This window comes from Saccoglossus kowalevskii, chromosome 7 (assembly GCF_978046115.1).
Source record: "Saccoglossus kowalevskii chromosome 7, keSacKowa6.1, whole genome shotgun sequence".
Lineage (NCBI taxonomy): Eukaryota > Metazoa > Hemichordata > Enteropneusta > Harrimaniidae > Saccoglossus > Saccoglossus kowalevskii.
In genome coordinates this window covers 36,718,562-36,742,401 of record NC_140647.1, presented here as the reverse complement: position 1 = coordinate 36,742,401, position 23,840 = coordinate 36,718,562, and the positions used below count along the sequence as shown (strand labels likewise).

General features: G+C 33.9%; 1 protein-coding gene across 1 annotated transcript; it reads right to left on the bottom strand.

Moving 5' to 3' along the window:
- Nucleotides 1-22,975, bottom strand: LOC102803663 (crk-like protein). The gene is made up of 7 exons (XM_085501536.1): nt 22,642-22,975; nt 20,748-20,867; nt 15,298-15,442; nt 12,851-12,970; nt 7,537-7,668; nt 5,363-5,482; nt 1-4,343 (listed from the first exon to the last, which is right to left on the bottom strand). Exons 1-7 carry the CDS (start codon nt 22,674-22,676, stop codon nt 4,215-4,217), a joined length of 801 nt encoding a protein of 266 aa, XP_085357662.1. The 5' UTR covers nt 22,677-22,975; the 3' UTR covers nt 1-4,214.
- Between the last annotated feature and the right edge of the window lie 865 nt (nt 22,976-23,840).

The following is a 23,840-nucleotide window of genomic DNA, read 5'->3' as shown; positions in this document are numbered from 1 at the left end:
TAAATTATAACCTTTTTTTTTATTATATTAAATTGACTATATGGAAGATGAAGACTGAGCAAAGAAATCCATACAAAGAATGAAGTTGATATAATGAAATAATAATACAAACTATGCAAATCAAAGATTTAGTAAGTTAAGTTTTAGATGAAATGTACAATATTGATGAGAAAAGAAATACATTAATATTGATTAAATTGAATTACTTCAGCCATCTACACTACTGAGTGTCTGGCTGTAGAGTTGTCTGTACTTAATTACAAGGCATAAACATTTAACATTTTTTTTACCATAATTTGCACTTATAAATGTAATACCATAACTATATAAGGATATGGCATAGACTGTATGCATGATTAATATGTAGAAAATTTGGACATTCTCAAGTTTTAGTACCGGTAATCAATAAATTTATTTTAAGTGGCTCATAAACAAAATCTCATCCCATTGAAAAATTATTTATAGTAGGCTACACACATTGCTTACTTGACATATTTGTAGAGATACTTTTACAATAAAAAAATCCTCTTTAAAAAAGTGAAATCAACATCAATGATAAAATTGTTGCCACTACTGTCACTATGCTTGAACTTTGAACAGTAAACAGCAGAATTAATGAGGATAGCAGCATCACAATTGTAGGGTCATATCGCAAGTACCGGTAGCTTCACTGCCAAAGATTTTGCTTTTGTGTATAGCATAATTACTAATGTATACATTGCATATGTTTACCAATGGATACGCTGTACATGTACCTGTTTGGATTTTCCATATTGGACATTGTTTTATATTACCGGTATATTCTATAAAGCTGAATACATCTGGTAAGAAACACATGACATACAGGGTAACATTATAAACATAATTACAAGCAATGATTCCAACCATAATGAAATTAAAATCAACAACATAGAAATGACACAGATTCACTGTATGGCTACTGCACATATGTGATAAGAAATTAAAAACCCATAAAATAAAATTAGTTTTTTAAGTAAATATCAATAAATCAAATGTTTGGAAACAACCAAAATTTAAAATTTACAAAAATGTCAAAATGGTATATTGTCAAAACAGTTAACAGAAATACCTCAGCTACAGATAAAGTGAAATTCAGCAATTTTAAAGATGAGAATGATTACTCACAATCTGAATAAAATCAGGAGGCGACTCTGGTTGATTTTAACCTTTTCAACACCAGTTCCATCTTTTCATGATAAATTCACAGAAGATTGAGACATAAAATAGCCAAATTATTTCGAGTAAAAACTAAAAGTTGTCTTAAATTTTATCTGTTGGAGTTTGGGCGAAAAAGTCTGGTGGTGAAAAGGTTGAAATAAAAATGTGGTAAAGAATGCATCTATAACTGACCAAATACCCATACTAATTTTCTTCAGATATCATAATCAACCAATCAGCACTCTGGTTACAGTTTTCAAGATCTCATAATAAACAGCCTATCAGCATTCTGGTTACAATTTTCCAGAGTGACAGGCAGTCCATGATTGTTCCAGGTAGATCAATACCTTGCTGATATGATCACAGTTACACGCTATATGCCTCTTAACTATTGCAGATATAACTGAGAAATAACCAAAGCAAACAAAACAACCTGCACTTAACATTGTACATCTATAGAGAATGGTGATTTTGCACTAGTGCAGTCGCAGCATTCTCTATTCTTGTCGATTTTTATTTTTTCACTTGAATTAAATGAATTACATTTCTATAATTTATTTGAAATTTACTACATTTTTATTTCACTTATGTAACCCAAAATGGTAAGATGTCCATCAATCTAAACAAAGCCCTTCCCAGAACAACATGGTTTGCATAGATAATTGGTCAGGTGTAGATGTGGGTGGGTGGCAACTGACTAAGTACCTACATTTTGATTTTAATTAGAATGTGTCACTCATGAAACAAAACACATTTCCAAAAGTCCAATGTTTGAAAACAAATTTGCATACCGGTATTTTAAGCAAGTATATAAATGAGAAAACTATATAAACGCAAGGCAAGTTTTGTCACACTCACTGCATTAAGATGTACAGAATTAATTATATGGATGTACTATTGTTCATTTTAATTAAGTACAAGGCAGACATTGAATCCAACCTGCAGAAATCTAGTGCTCCCTATAAGAGCTACCCACAATGCAATGGGATGGGTCATGACAACCTACAAAGATCTTTGAATAAAAACACTAAACAAAAAAACCTCCCAAAAAATGGTGAGCAAAGTTAAGTAAACATAACCGAGAATAGATTTTAACAAAAAAATAACTTTTATATAACAATTTCCATATTTCTGGATGAGGATAAATTAATCTTATATGAATGTAGTTTTAAAATAAAAAACACTAAAAAAAATTTGTTGATAGGTGTACTATGAGTTACTATTTACCCAATCCCTACCAGTATATTGACTATTAGTTTGTAACTTCAAATTATCTTTCTTTAGCTTGTTGAATTTATGTATCAAGTGTTCTAGCAATTATCCACACTAATTTTTGTGTTTGTGTTCTACAAGAAAAATATTTTACTAAGAAATCTAGAGCCGTAATAGAAATTGATTAACTCTTTAGTAGTGCAATTTGTCACTTTGTTTTAAACATTCAAGATGGTTAAAAGTAGAGCAAACCATAGTTCTTATATGACTTATCTGCATAAACTGACAAGATTTTAAAAGTCACTGTGATTAATAAAATGTGTGATTTCCAAAGAGTTTTCATATGCTTGAAACATGAGATATTTAACGTGAATTAATACTCAAATATTTCTGATTCTGGGGTTTACATGTAATAGTTAATAGTCACATTGTTTTACAAGATTTTTGTCAAAATTTTCAAAGAAACAAAAGAAAAATAAGTTTCCATGCAAAGATCATATTCAATGACCAGAAACTTGTCTTCTTTTCTTCTGAACCAAAACTAAAAATATCCAAACTGAAATGTGAAACTTCTGCAAGAGGATAAATTATGAAGTATAATTTAGGACTTGTTCAGAAACTGTAAAATTGATTTTGATAAACAGCCCATTCAGTATTTACACATTTCAACCATGGACAATCAAGACATACAGATGTTACAGATTGTCCCTCACTCACGGAGTGAAAATACAACAAGTCACCCTAACTCTAAGTTGCATACAAGAAAACAATGATTACTGACTGAAATTGACTCTGATAAGTTGAATAGAAAACCACACAGACAATGTAAAGACAAGTAACATTCCAATTCACTATTAGATTAGATTTGTGCAAAAGCAGTGTTCTCCCCAGAGAAAAAAAAGTGACTAATGTGCTTCGTTTTTAGTTTAGATACTCAGTTTAGTATTAATAAAATAATTAATAGTTCTTTAAAAAAAATTGTAACATTATATTAAAAGCTGTTTCAATATACCTTACCCCCCCCCCCCCCCCCCCGCAAAAAAAAAAAAACGATCCATGTAAATTCATTACACAAACTGCAATGCAAATGTGAAGTAGCGTTAAATTGATAACAAAATGCCTGTAGTAGGAGTTGTATCATTTTTTCCATCAAATAATTTGAGGTTACACATATTTTGACAGGCAGTATACATAGTCATAGTAAGTAAATGTGATTAGTGTTAAGCATGTTACACAACATTTACTGCTGCATCCTTGTTTTCCAGTGCGTTTAATGTTATACATCATACCGGCCAAGGTTATCAAGTTGATGCTACATTCTAGAATTAATTCAAAGTTCAATAGTTTCTGACTGATGTATATATATTTCCCAATTTATTTGATGCCTTGAACTGGTCTTGTCTTGTGAAGGTTCACAGTGTGACTTGCCTTCTGTCATCAGCTTGTTGAACATTTGGAGTTGATACATAAATACCTCTACGTTTCACTAGCAATGAATGCATTCATGGTAATCTCAAGGTGCCAATGTTGTTATAAACTGTGAACCATTAACATTTACATTTACATAAATGTGGTCTGCATTCACCTGTGTCAATGAAAATCTGGAGAGAACACTGCCAACATCACATGAAAACCCACAACAGGTACTGCAAACAGCATTACCATTAACTATCTTAAGATCACATTACAGAGTGTATTCACAGCATATTTACAGACAATTTACAACTATCAGGTTGTCTCATCCAGTGCCTGGAGAAATGCAGTCAGACTACATTAATACTACAAGAGTCCAATATCTCTGTATTTTTGCGTTCGTCTTAGTTCTAACTATCCATATCACTGTCTTGTAAGATCCTGACATGTGTGAATGGGAAAGTGCCAACTTTACCATTCAACTCTCCCCTCCATTGACCATTGATATTCTGTTCAAGCACCGTCAGTATAGCTCCAACCTAGTCAAACAAAATATATATTATTCGCTGAACAAGTGCTAATGAAATTCTCTTTTACTGACTGTAGAGTTAAGACTACTACCACGCTGCATTTGTACAATATTTGGAAGCCACCTTATATTTTATATTTTAAAGCGCCCTCTAGAGACAGATTAATTTGCTTTGTTGATTTGCATTATACAATTGTTTCACTTCACATGTGGTAGAACCAACAAAAATCAAAGCTTAGAAAGAACTCCCATGTGCTGAGAGTATTAGAGGCATTAAAAATTAATTCAAAATTTAAGATTAGCTTTTCAAACAATTAACTTGGGTACTAATATTTGTTTGCTATTTGAGATGTACATGAAAACAATGTGATCCACATTATTGAAGTTTATAATAGTAACCATTACATTAAAATAATCATGACTGTGGATTACCCGAGAGCATCAATGTATCAAATTTCAAGTTGCATTGAAATCTGATAATTGTTTCTTGAGATATCTGTGGAACATGCACACACACCTACGCACGCACACACGCACGCACACACACGCACGCACGCACACACATACACACACACACACACACACACACCACGAAGGGCTTCACACACAGGAGTCAAAAACTGACACTACTGTAATTGCTCCATAACAGTTTACTTCAGATCTACATCATTTTAGTGATTGAAAGCTATTATGACATGGCATTAAATTTTGAAAAAAGAAAGTAGTCTAGCATTTGCTAACTATGATCGTAATACACGCGACTGGCAACTTGCCACCAACTTTTCTTTTGTCACTGTTGTCTCTCCTGACTTTTCTTGTAAGTGCAAATTGCAAGTGCAAGTGATGACACAGTGTCTTTTTTGCCACAGAAGTCATTTCCATATTTATACTACATTACATGGGTGTGGTAGTCCTCTCTATCAAATGGCAATTTAATGCGCTATCCTGGCGTCAACCAGGCTTGATCAAACACAAGCACCTGCAGACCTCAGTCACATTTGTTAATGAATGAATCTTGGCTTGACTCACCTCCAACTTAAGGGCCTGGGGGTCATAAGCATTGGGTATTCTTTGCTGTGTAACAACTGCCTTGACAGGTCCATTATGAGGGACAATTGGCCTATATATGACTTCATTAGGATTTGCACACTGAAATACAACAAGAAATATGAAATATAAACATTTTATTCCTAACATTTGTTAATAATTTCTACCAAAACAAAAAGTGCCAAAAACAGCAGACAATTACTTAGCATAATGTTCATAGTCATTGCCAATTTTCAAGAATTTTCAGGACTACATATACCAGCATTATTCATGACCTGGTAGGTCAAAAAAGAAATACAGTAAAAACTCTATTAATTTGCTGCATGTCTATTAATTCACCCACCTATTTTATTTTCAAAAACTAATCATTATTTGTACCCTAATAATTCGCCATAAATACATAACTTGTTGTTTTCAGTATGCGTTTATCGTGTTCGCGTTACCGATTACCTTGAGTAGCTGTGATTCCTTCACTGACAACAATAAAGTTGTTTTGCTGGATAAATATATAGTCAATTAATATACATAGAGCAGTAAATATATATTGTGAATTTCTATTATAAGCGATAATATCGAAAGAGTGGGACAGTCACAGAGTTGAATCGGCATGCGTTAGCCATGTTGGAAAGTAAATTCACTATTAAATTGGCGAAAACAAGTTCAAATTGAACTGAACAAAATGTAACCTATTAATCACTCACCTGAAAAAAATAATTTCCATGTGTATCCTATTAATTCATTCACCGCAAACTAATAGAGTTTTTACGGTAATGGCTGTTCAAGTCATGCCGTAAAACATGATGGATATTACCTGTTTTGTGTGTGACTGCGAATATTGACGCATATTAACTGATTTTTTTTAGATTAGATTCATGACTAAACAATAATCATGTTTGAATCATCTTGAGTTATACTTGTATGTGAAACAAAACAGCTTTTATATAAACGTTTTTTTTTTTATTATTACCTTGTGTGGTTTGTGCATTTCAGGTGGCACTGTGTTCGGTGTATGCTGTCTACAAAGATGCTAACACATCAACACTTGAAATTTTATACTAAAACACGTGCAACAGAATAATTTTTATACAGATATTCATGACTAAATAATTATCACATTTGAATCACCTCAAAACTTGTATGAGACACATAACAGATTTGATATAAACGCTTGTTTTGATTATTACCTTATGTAGTTTGAGTGCTACAGGTACCACTAAAGATAACATCTGTGTGTACTCTTTAGCCTGTCAACAAATTATTACAGTGCATCTACTAAGGTGTGACTTGGTTGAGAATTATAGTGGCCAGTGATATGAAATACACTATTATTGAGTGTACTTAGCTAATTTGCATATTAATATCAAATGTCAATCACCTATTATGTGGGTGATTATGCTAATTGTATTATGCTAATTAAGACCCATTGCCTGTCTGTGCCCCAATTCTATAATGCTCTGAGAAGAACATTGCAGCTTTCCTGGCAGCCAGGGATATCAGAATCAGTTTGGCCATTTTAATAGGGAACCCTACAAGTATTTATATCATGAATGGGAATTCCAATCTAACAAGGAAATGAGCACTCAAACAAACACCATGAAATGACACCAGAGTTGGCAAGAATCCAGCTGCTACAGTACTACAGTACATTGTGTAAATGGTAACTTTGGACATGATGTAATGCTGCTTCAATACTAGCAAGCAAGGCAGGAAACATTGTACTTGTCACATATGTGATTACTACACTTATTTAATCAACAGATCTAGGAGAGTATATTAATAAAATCAGGTTATTATCATCAGCAGTATAAAAGTCTTTATTCTGTCAACTTATTTTTATGTCTAAAATTTAGTACCCTACATGTATATCGTGAAAATTGCACTGGCCAAAATTGAACTTCATAGAGATTGATAAGATTCCTTCAAAAATGATCAGATAAAAATTGTTTGACATGTTTTCTAAGGTCTATGGTTAGTGTAATTACAAAAACATTTTTTACGGCAGAGTCATTGATGACAACAACACGACAAACATTTTCCCCTCATAAACCTTGCCTTTCATTTATGATGATACAGATGAGGTAATAAAAACACAACACTTCAGATTTATAAGTCAGTTTCAGAATGGAATAACATTCAACAATAACCTCTATACTTACCTCTTCTATGTATGGCACAGGGACTGACCCAGTCCTGTTTGATGTCAGGCTCTTCATGGTCCACCAATTTTCTTCATCTTTGTTCAGCAATAATAGAATGTCATTTTTTTTAAACGGCAAGTCGTCTGGATCCTGTTGAACCAGGAAGCACAGTCATTAAACAACAAGCCATGCATGACACAGTCCCACCCATGTAATGTTATCAAACTTAAGATATATCGTTTTGTTTATAGTAATATAGTTGGAACATAAACATGTCAGAAGTATGGATCCAGATGATGATGCTTGATTATGATGATTTTTTAACATTAAAATGATTGATATCGTGTATCTGATCGTCAAACGAGTAATTATCCATATTGAGAAATGTTGCTCTGGAACAGTATTATTAAAAACAAAATGGCCACCGGTCAGCCATTTTAAATACATATACATATCTATAACATGATGTAAAACAAATGTATAAAATTTGAACATAATCGATCAAAACATGGCAGAGATATGGCACTAGAACTGCATTCATTAAAACAAAATGGCTGCCAGTCAGCCATTTTAAATCTGACCTGAAAATTAAAATGACGTGCATCAAGGTTCTATAATGCCCAATGTATGTACCAAGTTTGAACGAAGTCCATTCATAAATGGTTGATTTTGATGATTTTTTAGCACAAAAATGGCCACCATGCGGCCATCTTGAATCAGATTATGAAACATATTGACGTGTATATGTATAAATATTATGTATGATGTATGTGTGAAGTTTGATTGTGCACACACACGCGCACACACACATGGACGCACAAGGATCAAAACTTTGCCCGAACAGGGACTAAAAAAACATAGAAAACTGCAATGTTTTTTTTTTCATTGACCAAGAAAGCTGATCACTGCCTATGGAATACCACGATACTATATGTGAAAAACTGGGTTACATAAAATTACGACAGTATTTGTGATAATAAACTGTTTTAGGTAGAATATGTAGCTAATTCTTAGAAAGTGGGTGTTGGCAATGAAGCTGAATCAAGATTCAGGCATTGAATAAAACACATTAAAAAAGCATGTAAGAAACTAAAAGTAGTCTACTTTATAACCATAAGAAATATCACAAAGATACTAAACCACAATAATCTTACTCCTTGTCATCAAATTAAAGTAGACAAGGCTACCAACTGAATACGAAATGGGACTTCTGCCTACAGGCATGTATAGTGAGAATGAGTATTAAGAAGAATCCAGAAGAATTGGACATGCATTTGGCTTAAACAGGAGTTTGTAATTTCAGATAATTTCTGGCTTGACGAAAGGCTACGCTCCCTAATATCTATTTTGCAGAGTAAAGATATACTGCAATACATCGATAGCTCAACAAGAAACAGAATCAAAGAAAGCTTAGAAAGAACTCCCGTGTGCTGAGAGTATTGGAGACACATTCAAAATTAATTCAAAATTACTTGAACTTGAGATGTTGATGGAAACGCAGAAAACTAATTATGCAAATTAGGTAACTAATATGAACAGATTTAAGTGTAAAACTAATAAGGTCTGCACAATGTAACAAGTTTCATTGAAATGTGATTAGAACCAAAATAATATTAATTATTATGCTAATTAGAGAATTAATATGAACAGATTTTAACCCAAAATTAATCAGGCTGTCTATTGTCCTAGAGCACTTATGTACCAAGTTTAATTCAAATGTGATGATCAATACTTGAGATATCATTATTAATTAATTATATTAATTAGGTGATTAAGAAGCATAAATATTTACCAAAAACTAATATGGTGTATAGTCCTAGGTTCATTGAAATGTGATGGGTACTCTTTAAAAGTTTCATTGAAATCCAATGAGTGGCTTTTAGACATCAGTGCAACAGCCATAGAACAGCAAAAAATTAACTAATTATGCAAATTAGGTAATTAATAGGCACAATTATTTATCCCAAAATTAATCAGGTCTCTGCAGTCCTAGAATATCTATGTAACAAGTCTCAATGAAATGTGATGATTAGTACTTGAGATATCAGGTGAAAAGCTGAAAATTAACTAATTATGCTAATAAGGTGATTAATATGCACAAATATTTACCCAAAAACTAATTAGGTCTCTGCACAGTCCTCAAGTAACTATGTACCAAGTTTCATTGAAACATGATCATTACTACTTGAAATATCAAAAGCTGAAAATTAATTAATTATGCAAATTAGGTAATTAATATGTACTGATATTACCATAAAAACTATCAGGTCTGTGCAGTGTCATATGACATCTATGTACCAAGTTTTATTGACATGTTATGATTAGTACTTGAGATAGCAGTGGAAAAGCCAAAAATTGATTAATCATTATGTAAATTAGGTAATTAATAATATTAACAGATTTTTACCCAAAAATAATCAAATCTGCGCATTAGTTCAGAGCATCCATGCACCAAGTTTCATTGAAATCCAATGAGTGCTTCTTCAAAAATCAGTGAAACAGTCATGGAACAGCTTGAAATCAGTTAATTATCATTCAAATTAGGTATTTAATATTCATAGATTTTTACCCAAAACTAATCAAATCTGCGCACTTGTTCAGAGCATCCATGTGCCAAGTTTCATCAAAATCCAATGAGTGGTTCAGTCATGGAACAGCTTGAAATCAGTTAATTATCATTCAAATTAGGTAATTAATATTCATAGATTTTTACCCAAAACTAATCAAATCTGCGCACTTGTTCAGAGCATCCATGTGCCAAGTTTCATCAAAATCCAATGAGTGGTTCTTCAGATATCAGTGGAACAGTCTTGGAACAGCTAAAAATCAGCTAATTATCATGCAAATTAGGTAATTAATATTCATAGATTTTTACCCAAAACTAATCAAATCTGCGTATTGGTTCAGAGCATCCATGTGCCAAGTTTCATCAAAATCCAATGAGTGGTTCTTCAAATATGACTGGAACAGTCATGGAACAGCTTGAAATCAGTTAATTATCATTCAAATTAGCAGTGTTCTCCCCACATAGAACAAAGCATGGCAGTACCGCCATGCTTGGCGACCTGGCCGCCACGCTTGGGCTCGGACCGCCATGCTTACAACTTCACCGCCATGCTAATAGGATGCATTGTTTACATCCATTTGACCCGCTCACACGTAGCACTGCATAAATTATCACAGTCTACGCCACGGCGGTTTGAACTTGCCGGGACAAATTAAACAGTCCCCTTGTTAAACACGTGTTAAGTACAGACGCTGTCAATGGGGAACAAATTGTCACTCAAGTTGCAAACACCGAGATCTATACGACTAAACATGTAAAGGAAAAATGGGTGATGCTGCCCGGCTAAAACGTACAATCACCGCTAGCACAGAAACGGAAGCGTGTAGAAACACGGAAACGGCGTGAGGCTGGTTTTGATGAGTCGTGGAAAAATACATTTCCCTGGTTAAGGTCAATTGTTCAGGTAAGATTTCGTAATTTTAGAAATAAAATGCCAGTGTGTGTATGTTTTGCCGATCGTAAGAACACCGAACATAGTAGGCCTACACCAATTTCAATCAACATCTTAGACACGAGGCTGGTATAGACACGACATGAAAAAAAAAAACATCACTAGTTACTGTCAACTTTTTTTAGATTATTTATGGATATCTTCATAGATTAATGGGTACGCGTATGTTATAATTTGTCCAAGCAAAAAAAAAATCGAATTTTGTAATCTTCCGGTCACATGTTGACCTGTGTAGGTATTTCCAAGATGGCGGCCTGTCAACGTCTTATGAACGACAGCTGCTATCATCACGCGCTATGATCGATGGAATCCCGATTTGTATACATAATTCTATCGTTACATTTTAATTTTAATTGAATAGTGACCTCATGTTTTTTTTTCCTCGAAATTCCTGAGTCTCCTTGACGTTGACCTGACAAAACCAACATGTAAACAACATGTTTTGCAGACGAAATGCTATCCATACGGCACTGGGTTCCCGATCGTGGCACAATTCAATTGTTATGTTTACATTTATTTGAACCTCAATCCTCATTGTTGTTTTTTTTATTATTTTTCATTTTTTCCCACTAGGAATGTTGTGCAGTTAATGCTCAAAGCACGTCTATGACGAGTTTAACTACAGTAAGGCAGCCAATGTTTGGAGCACAACAAAGTCAGAAGGATTAGTTTAGACTAAGTTTTATGGAACAGTTCACATTAAATGACGATCTTGTCAAATTATGGTATATTATGTAAAGTATTATGTAATTTAAATAAAGTCTCTCATACATTTTAATACTGTCTTGTATGTTTGTTTTTGTGAGAGTGAATCCTGAAAAATATGCAAATTAGTATGCAAATTAGCATGCAAATTAGCATGCAAATTAGACCGCCATGCTTGCTTCTGAGCCTGGGGAGAACACTGAATTAGGTAATTAATATTCATAGATTTTTACCCAAAACTAATCAAATCTGCGCATTAGTTCAGAGCATCCATGTGCCAGGTTTCATTGAAATCCAATGAGTGGTTCTTCAAAAATCAGTGAAACAGTCATAGAACAGCTTAAAATCAGTTAATTATCATGCAAATTAGGTAATTAATATTCATAGATTTTTACCCAAACTAATCAAATCTGCGTATTGGTTCAGAGCATCCATGTGCCAAGTTTCATCAAAATCCAATGAGTGGTTCTTCAAATATCAGTGGAACAGTCATGGAACAGCTTGAAAATTTGATTAGTGGTTCTTGAGATAACGATGGAACAAAAAAGTGACATACATACATACATACATACATACATACATACATACATACATGCAGACATGCAGACATACAGACATACAGACAGGGTAACTGCAAAGACTCCCTTTTATGCTTCACACACGGGAGTCAAAAATCATGTATGAAATTATGCGACATAAAACTTGAAAGTTGAACAATTAAAAAATGGTAAATTTGCATGACAATACGATGTAACTTATGTGAATAGGCTGTAACACATTTATCGTATTTTAGCTGCCATGTATCCAGTATATTCAAAATACCTAAATGATAACACCAGTGAATGGTCTCAAGACTCGTGACTTTCTCAGCTAAACAGGATAATACTCTGACATGCATATGCCATGTAAAGAAACAACAACAAAAGCAAGATATTGTTTTCAGCCATGTTCTTTTCATACCAAGTAATTGTGGACACTTTTCTGTACGGCTATGAATGAACTAGATTTGTTCAGCTCCGATCGTGTAGACACATTGGAGATAATCTTCGTTAACTTGTGGGAGGAAGCAGTAGTTCAGTTCAAAACAAACAATTCCCTAATTTGCTTACCCTTCCTAGGAACTCAAACAAAGCCTTGTAATATTTGTCATCTTGTGGTTGGGTTGGTGGTGCTACTGGAGGTGGCAGCAGAGGTGGTTGTGGCTGCTGTGGTGAGAGTTCCCGCGGACACTGAGAAATAAAGGCATGAACATTTAGAGTAACCACTCCCATGACAGTGTGATAATAACAGCACAATAATAACAACATAGTTTGTAAAATTGTTCTGTTAAACCACTTTAATTCGCAAGAGACAAATATTCACAACTTTTGGGGTCCTACAAGATGGAGTGTCAGTTACCTTTGCAAAATGTTGTCTCCATGAAAGCAATAACTTGAATAAGTAAATATTTCTAGTATAATAACACTAGTAGGTGTATTCTCGCTATAGTCAGTGTTCTCCACAAGTGGTTTTAGGTGGGGGGCCCAACATCAAGTTTTATGGCTGCCTAGTTACTGTCAACAGCCGCCCATCAACTTACATTTAGTTGCCCAACCCTTTATTTTGCTTTTATGTGTTGTAGCTGACAGGTACATGTGTGAATGTATCGTACCCTCAGTCCATCAATACAGTATTGATGGACTGCACTGATGCTACAAATAACAAAATCAAAGAAAGCTTAGAAAGAACTCCCATGTGCTGAGAGTATTGGAGACATTAAATATAATTTGAAATTACTTAGCTGAAAACTAATTATGCAAATCAGAAAATTAACATGAACAGATTTGATTGTAAAACTAATGAGGTCTGCGCAATGTAACAAAAACTCTATGTACCAAGTTTAATTGAAATGTGATTAGAACCAAAAAATTATGAATTATTATGCTAATTAGGGAAATAATATGAACAGAGTTTTACCCCAAACTAATTAGGTTTGTACATTGTCCTAGAGCATCTTTGTACTAAGTTTCATTAAAATGGAAATTAGTACTTTAGATATCAGTGTGAAAGCTTAAAATTGGTTAATTATGCAAATTGGGTAATTAATATGATTGTACAGATTTTAACCCACAATTATCCAGGTCTGTCTATTGTCCTACGGCATCCATGTATAAACATTCATTGATATGTGATGATTAGTACCTGAGATATCAGTGTGAAAGTTGGAAATTGGTTAATTATGCAAATTAGGTGATTAATATGCACAAATATTTACCAAAAACTAATTGGGTCTCTGCATAATTCTAGATTCATTGAAATGTGATGATCAGTACTTTAGATATCAGTAGAAAAGCTGAAAATTAATTATGCAAATTAGGTAATCAATATGCACAATTATTTACCCTGAAACTAATCAGGTCTCTGCATAGTCCTAAAGGATCTATGTACCAAGTTTCATTGAAATGCGATGATTAGTACTTGAGATACCTGTGGAAAAGATGAAAATTAACTAATTATGCAAATTAGGTGATTAATATGCACAAATATTTATCCGAAACAATCAATCTCTGCATAGTCCTTGAGTATGTAAGTACCAAGTTTCATTGAAATGTAATGAGTGGTTCTTTAGATATCAGTGGAACAGTCATAGAACAGTCATAGAACAGCTAAAACTTAGCTAATTATCATGCAAATTAGGTAATTAACGAGCATGGATTTTTACCAAAACCTAATCAAATCTGCGCATTGGCCCAGAGCATCTATGCACCAAGTTTTATCAAAAACCGATGTATGGTTCTTGAGATAGCAGTGGAACAGTCGGACACACATACACACACACGCACACACATACACACACACTAACTGCAAAGACTCCCACTTTGTGCTTCGCGCATGGGAGTCAAAAAATAGTCCCTGCCCCTTTTGGCTTTGAGGACATTTTACCTCAACTTTGTTTTGTACTCGCTCTTCATTATTTAAACGCATTGCATTTCATGAACATGAAACTTTTTGAGAACGTATAAATCACTGGTTTTGAACAATGCATTGCGTAAAATATTGATGTTGAACAATTTCTTTATGTTTTAAAAGATTATAATTTGTAAACATGTTTCAATTAAATGAAAAAAAGAATATTGAATAACTGAACATGTTTGTGACATAAATGCTAGAATGTTTTATGTAAATGACATGCAAATTAATACGCTAATTAGGATGCCCATCGGCTAGCTATTTTTGATTGTGGAGAATACTGATAGTGCATACTAACAAATTATACTCAGATCTGCATTTGAGACATTATCAATTTATCTGCAGAAATTCATGACAATTGTTTTGTATTGAAAATAAAATTTTGCCAGCCAGCCACCAGTCCAACCACCAAATGGACTTTAATTTTGGACTTAATACAATTTTTCTGTTTTTTCCTATTGTTCTATGATAATTGTACCAAAATATATCCAAAACAATCTCCATTTTCATGAAGTTGAATAGTTTTTGACTGACAGTTGCAAATTCCTGGCTAATAGCCTGTCCGACACTGACTGGTTCAATATGAGAATACTGAAAGCAGACTTACCGGCTCAATAAGCGTTGTTGTATCTAAATAATGGATTTTATAAAATTCAATCAATGCTGGTAAGTCATCAAACACTTGATCTCCAATTTTATATTTCTGTGATTGTAATTTGTTGATTATATAATGTGACACTTTCGCATTTTCACTGAAACAAACAACATACATGTATCAATCAAATTCTCTCAATAATACAATAAGAATGGCAAATAAAATGGGATTTCAGGATATTTCTACTTCAGTTGTGTTACTGTTGTGTTTTTCATGTGTGTACATGTATATATCAACACATACATGTACAACAGTAACAATATTTTGTGTAAAAACAATACACTGAAAACAACACACTCCCCGAGATCACTTTTGAGCTAAACACTAAATATCCTATATATAAAGGGTAGAAATGTATTAAAGGAAATAATTTCATGTCCAGTTTGCCCCGTCCATGTTGAATGTGATCTGAGAGGAAAATTGAACTGCGTCATGATGTTATTATTTCCAATGTAATCTTAAGCAGAATCAAAGAAAGCTTAGAAAGAACTCCTGTGTGCTGAGAGTATTGGAGACACATTAAAAATTAATTCAAAATTACTTGAACTTGAGATATTGATGGAAACGCAGAAAACTAATTATGCAAATAAGAAAACTAATATGAACAGATTTATGTGTAAAACTAATAAGGTCTGCAGGGTTCTCCACAAGGGGTTTTTACAGGGCGCCGCGCCCTGTTATCTGAAATTGGCGCCCTGTTTAAATTGTCAGCGCCCTGTTATATTTCCTGTGCGCCCTGCATGGTCCCAGACAAAGAATTGTTTACAAAACAGGCCAACACTCATTGTCTTCCGAAGATGATTCATCGTGCTCAGGGTAACTGGTTCATTGTTTTAAGGTGCAACTGTGAAAATTCCGGTTTGTTATCGTAGCAGGTCACCATGAGGTGATAACACCACCAAACAAAAAGTTACAAGTTTTTTCAACACGATTAAAAATGAACATGTGGCCTAGAAAAGTGCATTACCGTACCCATATTTTTACTGCCAGGGTGACGTCAAATATATAAAATCGTTATCGGTAAAACCATTCGTTAAACATAAGGTCTATGGTTAAAACCAAGTTCACGCCATGACTAGGTAGCGGCAACATCGTCACCGCCGAGTGGAACAAAGACAGCAACCGGGCAGCTATGCACTTGCATGATCGGTAAACGACCAGCGCAGCCGACATACCATCACAGACATTGCTGATCACCAAAAAGTCCACACGAATGCTTGCTTGAACATGTAAATGTTTATATTTAAATGTCACTATTTAAAGTTGAATTTTCTTTAAATGACGATTTAAAAACCACGGTAAAACAGCCATGCTTTCAACTCGCATCATAAGTGGAGGAAATAAATTTACTTGTGTTCTTTTGGAACAAATAATCTGATTGGTTGTTTTTCGCGTCAATGCGTGGCTCTGGCCAATCAAAAGCATCGTTACATAGTATTAGGGTGCACACAGTAAAATGAACTGTTTCCGGGTCATAACTGTTTTCAACGAAGCAGACATCAACAAACTTTCGATTCGAATAAAAATTATTCTTTTAAGTATGTGTTTTGTTTTTTATACCTAATTCTATTATTTTTGATAGTAACTGTTAACTGCAGATCGAAAATCTTCTATTGTGTACATTTTATTTCGTTTGATCACCTTGGTTTTTGGTGCCATTCATGCAAGTTTTTTAATGAACCAATTACGAACGTTTGTGCGACATACATTTTATTTTGCTTCGTCCAAATAAATATAAATCATAAATGTAAATTTTTGCTAAAAATTAAATAAAGCATGTATGTATCTATTTGGGAAAATAAATTAACAAACTTGTTACGTCTTTTTCTGGACGCGATCATTACTTGTAAACAACTGATGTCGCCGCTTGAGGAATCGTGCAGCTAAAATCAGCTGATTGTACGTGCTGACGTTTACTTAATAGCTCTTCAAAATTCCTATTCATTTTGTAATAATAAATATATATTATGCATATATAATAATATGTAGATTAATAGATTTTTTGGTTTCCATTTTTCAACATCCTTGCCAATGATGCACGTTACAAATGTGCCACGCCCACTTCACATTGACGCGCCCTGTTTAATTTTCAAACCGTGGAGAACCCTGGTCTGCACAATGTACAAAATTTCATTGAAATGTGATTAGAACCAAAAAATTATTAATTATTATGCTAATTAGAGAATTAATATGAACAGATTTTAACCCAAAATTAATCAGGCTGTCTATTGTCCTAGAGCATTTATGTACCTAGTTTTATTCAAATGTGATGATCAATACTTGAGATATCAGTATTAATTATGTTAATAAGGTGATTAAGAAGCATAAATATTTACCAAAAACTAATATGGTGTATAGTCCTAGGTTCATTGAAATGTTATGGGTAGGTACTCTTTAAAAGTTTATAAGACATCAGTGCAACAGCCATAGAACAGCAAAAAATTAACTAATTATGCAAATCGGGTAATTAATATGCACAATTATTTATCCCAAAATAAATTAGGTCTCTGCATAGTCCTAGAAGACCTATGTCGCAAGTCTCATTGAAATGTGATGATTAGTACTTGAGATATCAGGTGAAAATTAACTAATTATGCTAATAAGGTGATTAATATGCACAAATATTTACCCAAAAAATAATTAGGTCTCTGCAGTCCTCAAGTAACTATGTACCAAGTTTCATTGAAACGTGATCATTACTACTCGAAATACCAAAAGCTGAAAATAAATTAATTATGCAAATTAGGTAATTAATATGTACTGATATTACCCTAAAAACTATCAGGTCTGTGCAGTGTCATATGACATCTATGTACCAAGTTTTATTGAAATGTTATGATTAGTACTTGAGATATCAGTAGAAAAGCCGAAAATTTATTAATCATTATGCAAATTAGGTAATTAATATAAACAGATTTTTACCTAAAACTAATCAAATCTGCACGTTAGTTCTGAGCATCCATGTGCCAAGTTTCATCAAAATCCAATGAGTGGTTCTTCAAATATCAGTGGAACAGTCATAAAACAGCTTAAAATCAGTTAATTATCATGCAAATTAGGTAATTAATATTCATGGTTATTTACCAAAACCTAATCAACTCTGCGCATTATCCCAGAGCATCTATGTACCAAGTTTCACCAAAATTTGATTAGTGGTTCTTGAGATAACGGTAGAACAAAAAAGTGACATACATACATACAGGGTAACTGCAAAGACTCCCTTTTGTGCTTCGCACACGGGAGTAAAAAATGGCTACCATGCATATGTCTGTGATGAGGTACGTGTGAAGTTTGAATGTGATTGGCTCAGATAGACGAAGAGAGGGTGGGGATGAACGCATACCAGTTGGACAACAGTCCACAACTTCCTGTTTTCATACATACATCTAAACTAATAATAATAATATGAAGATTTATTTTTCCATACTACAATATTATTTTCAATAGATAAAATAATAGGAAACATCTAAGCAATAGTTATGGATATGTAAAAATAAAACCAACGTGACCACCAGTTGGCCATTTGGAATCAAATAGTGAATATATACTATGTGCATCACTACGCCAATTAAATTTGAGTGAAACTGGACTACACCTGTTAAACAGTTCATATCATGTTGACTAAAATGACCACCAGTCAATTCAAAGGTCAATAATAACATTACTGTATATCTTGTCTTGTCTTTCAAACTATTTTGAACAAAATCTGTGAGGGTATGTCTGACAAATAATACAGGAACATGAAACTAAAAACATGCCATGCTGCCAGTCAACCATTTTGAATCAATTCACAATACTGAGTGACACAATTCACATATTTCTGCTGGTTTAGCACAGCAGTCATGATCAAGAAACAAATACGGCATTCTTGGCATTGATTACTTTCTAGCACACGCATGTTCAAGTATCTTTTTTTTTATTTAATATTTTTTCCCACAAAAATGGCAAAAAGTCAAATATGGGTAGAGCACCATGACCACCAGCCAACCATTTTGTATCAATACCAAATTTGAATGAAATCATTCCAGGCATATGCCAGAGAAAAGTTTCAAATGTTGATTTTTCATGTTTATTTGGACTAAAATCGACATGCGACATGCACACCTCACATTTGTGTATGCCAGCTTCCTTAGTCTGTTTCTTCACTTTGCTACCGAAAATAGACTCCAATACATTTGTTATCAATTGAATGGAAAGTTTGATTTCGTTGTTTGTTGGAGAAATCTATGTTTTGTTATTAGGTGGAAGTTCTTGGCCAGGCCAGCATCCTCAATGCAACTTGTTTGATTCTTTGAGTCAGAATACCTACAACAGTTGATGAATGTGTCCAGATATCATATCATTCAAGAGAGTTTGAATTATTTTCTCAAAACTTGTCTCTTGCAACCTTGGCAAAGGCGCAGCAACAAGTTCTTGTTTTTTCTCACAGTAAATCCAGCTAAAGCAATTTGATGATTAGTATCGTGATTGTTTCACTTCAATTTGAATACATTTATGCAAAATTTTAGGGGTTGACCAGATACACACAAGTTGCACACATACAACAGTAGTCATTAGGAGATATACTGATAATATTTCTGGAAGTTGTTCGAACAAACTTTGAAAGGAGCGAATTTTTGATCAGTTTTCCATTTTTTTTTATTGGTACATGTATAAAATAAAATGAGTTTGAATAGTTCAATATTTGTGCATGTTGCAGTCCATTAGGGACGACGTCAAAAGATCGATGTCGGATAAAAAAAACTTAATTCCTTTAGTTTTTTCCAAACCCCCCTACCCCCCACTGAGACTTAATTGATAAATATTGGTCATGGCGTCAGACTACATTTACCATTACATACAAATTGATAATCGGACAGTAGTATTGCATAGACGTTGGTTGTCGGGTGGGTGTAAAAAGATTTTACAAATGCACCTCATTTGACGCACAGATTCACACTCGAACCAAACCATTTTTTTGGTTTTTTTTTTTCCTTTTTGGTTATTTCTGTCCATGATTGGATAGAATAAAAACGAACTACAAATACTCCAAGATTTTTTTGACTTCAATAAAAAATAAAATCGTTTTTGTAGGATAGAAACTTTTTGAGGTTAAAACCCCCCACCCCCAAACTAAAGGAAATAAGTTTTTTATCCGACATCGATCTTTTGACGTCGTCCCTTACAGAGATAAAGATTAGTAGATATTTTAATCAGTTTAGCTGGCAATGTTGGCATTCAGGAAGCTGCTGGCCACGAGACTTGCTTCATGACAGAATTAAGGAAATAAATCAGCTAGAAGTGAACAGTATACCAGGAACCAGGCATATAAACCATGGGTTGTACAGTTTATATGTAAACCTGCTATATATAAATATTGACAGTCATGAGTGTGGTGTGTAAACAAGATTGCCCATGCTCACCTGACTGACAACACATAGTCTCCTGGGCATGTCTTGCTATCCCGCACCAAAAATCGTCCATGTCTGGTACCCAGGAGGTATCGCTGAGCTTCAGTGCGGGACAATGCTCTAAAATACCACCTGCAATGAGAGTACACAACCAGTCACGTAAACAAATCTCATAACAGATTATTACCGTTTTCCTATTTATATTTTTGCACTATTCTATCATTCAAGCTGTTCAAAAAGTACAAAACATATCTACTGAAAACTGTTATTTTCATTACAATCCCTGCCACAAGTCACAACTCACTCAATGAATGCAGTAAAAATTTTCACATCTAAATGCTATTTTTTTTTTAGTCACAAAATGAACTTATATAATTCAGTGTTTTTATCAGAAACCAGAATCGTAATAACACTTTACTTGCATTTTTAAGAAAACAAAAAATAAAATATTATAATGAGAATTATAGAATCTTTATACTGGACATAAATCATAACATAAAATCTTCCACTACCACACCGATCCAATCTGCCAGCTCAATTGGAATTATAAGAAAACAAATTAAAGATTAACTATGCTTGTTATTTAATTATTATTGAATTTCATTTGCATCACAGAATTAGAGAATGATGAATGAAATACATCAAAACTGAACATTTCTTTCTGCCGAAAACTGTACTGTTCCACAAACCAGAGTGTTCTACTCCGCAATCAATTCATCAATCGAACGACAGTGAACGGCAAAGCCTTGCACGCTTTATCAGTTCATTGCAGTATATTCTGGTCTGAGTGCAGTGATATCCTGATAACAAAATAGTTCAATCTTGCCATTGGATTGTACAATACCCCAGACCATTGGTCCTGGTGTTATTAGTTGTAAAATTTGTATTAGAAGCTGTGGCTTCTATAAAAATAGTACAATGCAACAGAGGGGATGTGGCTTCTATTAGAGCATCTGCACATATGAGAAATGGTGAATTTTAGATTCTCAATTTAACGAATAGGTGTCACTTCTATTAGAGATGCGGCTTCTAATACAGATTTTACGGGGTACTACCACTCACCCGCATGTAATGAATGGTGTAAGTACAGGTAATTATATAATAAAGAATAGCCTAAAAAATGTATATATTAATTTTAAGGAGAAAATAAGAGAGGTTTGGCTTCACTACAATATTATATGATATTATTATTATTATTATTAATAAACTAAATTTAACTGACTACAGTCAAGAACTAATATTATGTGATATTTTGTGGCTTGTGAAATTTGTAAAATGGCAAACTATAGATTATCTGAAACTATTATACTGCTGTACATTAGTATTTCAGGTACTAGAATATATATATCACTTCAAATCTAGTATTATTGACTGCAAAAATGAAACAGGGAGAGTTAATGATGAATCACCAATGAATGCTGCACTGTAATTTAAGGTAGATGGTTTTAGAAATGTAACATGTACTTGGAGTATACTTGTTCTTGATTTAATTAACATGTACATTCAAGGGCTTATCGTATCCCAATGCTAAATTTAATAATGATTGACGCTAGTACAGAAATTATAATCATGATATAATGGTTTAGAGAAATGGTTGCGAAGGTCATCCATTCCTCATGACATAACTGTCACTGATTTGTCTAACACGCATTTAAGTAAGAAAATAAAACAGGATACAAGTACGGAATCACTGCGCCAAGTTATTATTACAGGACAGTACATATGAACTTCCTGCATCACAGTTAGGACTCAGATGATGTACGTGGACACTCCATTGATGATGACTGTCTTTACGATGACACACTTGAATCTACAATGTGATGTTTACGTCTTTAGTTGTCACCACATCGCAATGAACACATACTTTACACGCAGACACCATCAACAGAATAAAGTGAAGACTTACGAATTTCTATCTTGCGAATCGAACATTCCTGCCATATCGCAAACGTGAGGCAACAACACCCACTTTGCAAACGGTTCGTCCCAAACGTGTATTTCCTTGGAATTCTGATTGGGAGGTTTCACGTCAAAATAGGTCCAATGAAACAGAACCGCCCTTCGTTTGATGAACAACCTTCCAACTGAGCCCGATCACCACATTTACCATCAGTAGTCGCCAATCACGGTGTAAAATTATTCCTACGTTGTACAATAATTCAACAATTGACGGTATACGCAGTAAGATGACTCACATCGAAAGTTCAAGGAAGTAAACTAATCCAAGATGGCGAACCGGAAGTGTTATCACAGGATGTGCCGGGTTTCACGAGAGAGTTTCAAGGGGCTATGAATATCAACCTGGACCACCACTTGGTAAACACTTACATAGCAATAACGGTGTATTTATTAGTATGTCCTCATAGGAAAAAAAATATTACAGGATATATATATATAAAAAAAAGTGTTGTGCATTCGAAATGCCTACCATGGCATGAGTGTGTATTTTAAAATAACATTTTAAGGGATACAAAACCCGAAAATAAAACAAAAAAAATATGTAATTTAATTGTTGAGTCAATGGCAGTGGTACTCGTCATGTAGTCATGTACCGACGATGATATTTATTGACAATACTGTCTTACAGTAGTACAGTAGTAGGATCTCTTATTATTTTTTTTTAACTCTAGGAAACTTTAATATTGTCTCTCTCAAAAAATATTTCTTAATTTGGGTCTTTGCAATTCATGATATAACGAGCTTCATCACCAATCATGTGTTACACAGGTAAGCGGAACGCCGATCTCTTGCAGCATGTGTTACACAGGTGAGTGGAACGCCGATCTCTTGCAGTGTTATTAGTGATCTAGGGTTGGAACTTCCTTTTAACTAACTTTTTTTTATATGTTCGTAATTTATTCTTTATTTAAGAGGTGCGCTCTATATTTCATGAAAAGTTTGAAAACTTTCAAAGGTAACGCGAATGCCTACAATACAGTATCAACTTGTTTGAAACAAAACAATAAAATACCAACCCAACTGCGTATTTTTACTTAAGCGGAAGTGAGTCAACGTTGATTCGGTCCCCCCCCCCCCACACACACACAAACACAGTTGACGCTGCAGGTCGGCGTCCTTTCTTCACCGATGTCTGTGCTGGAACAG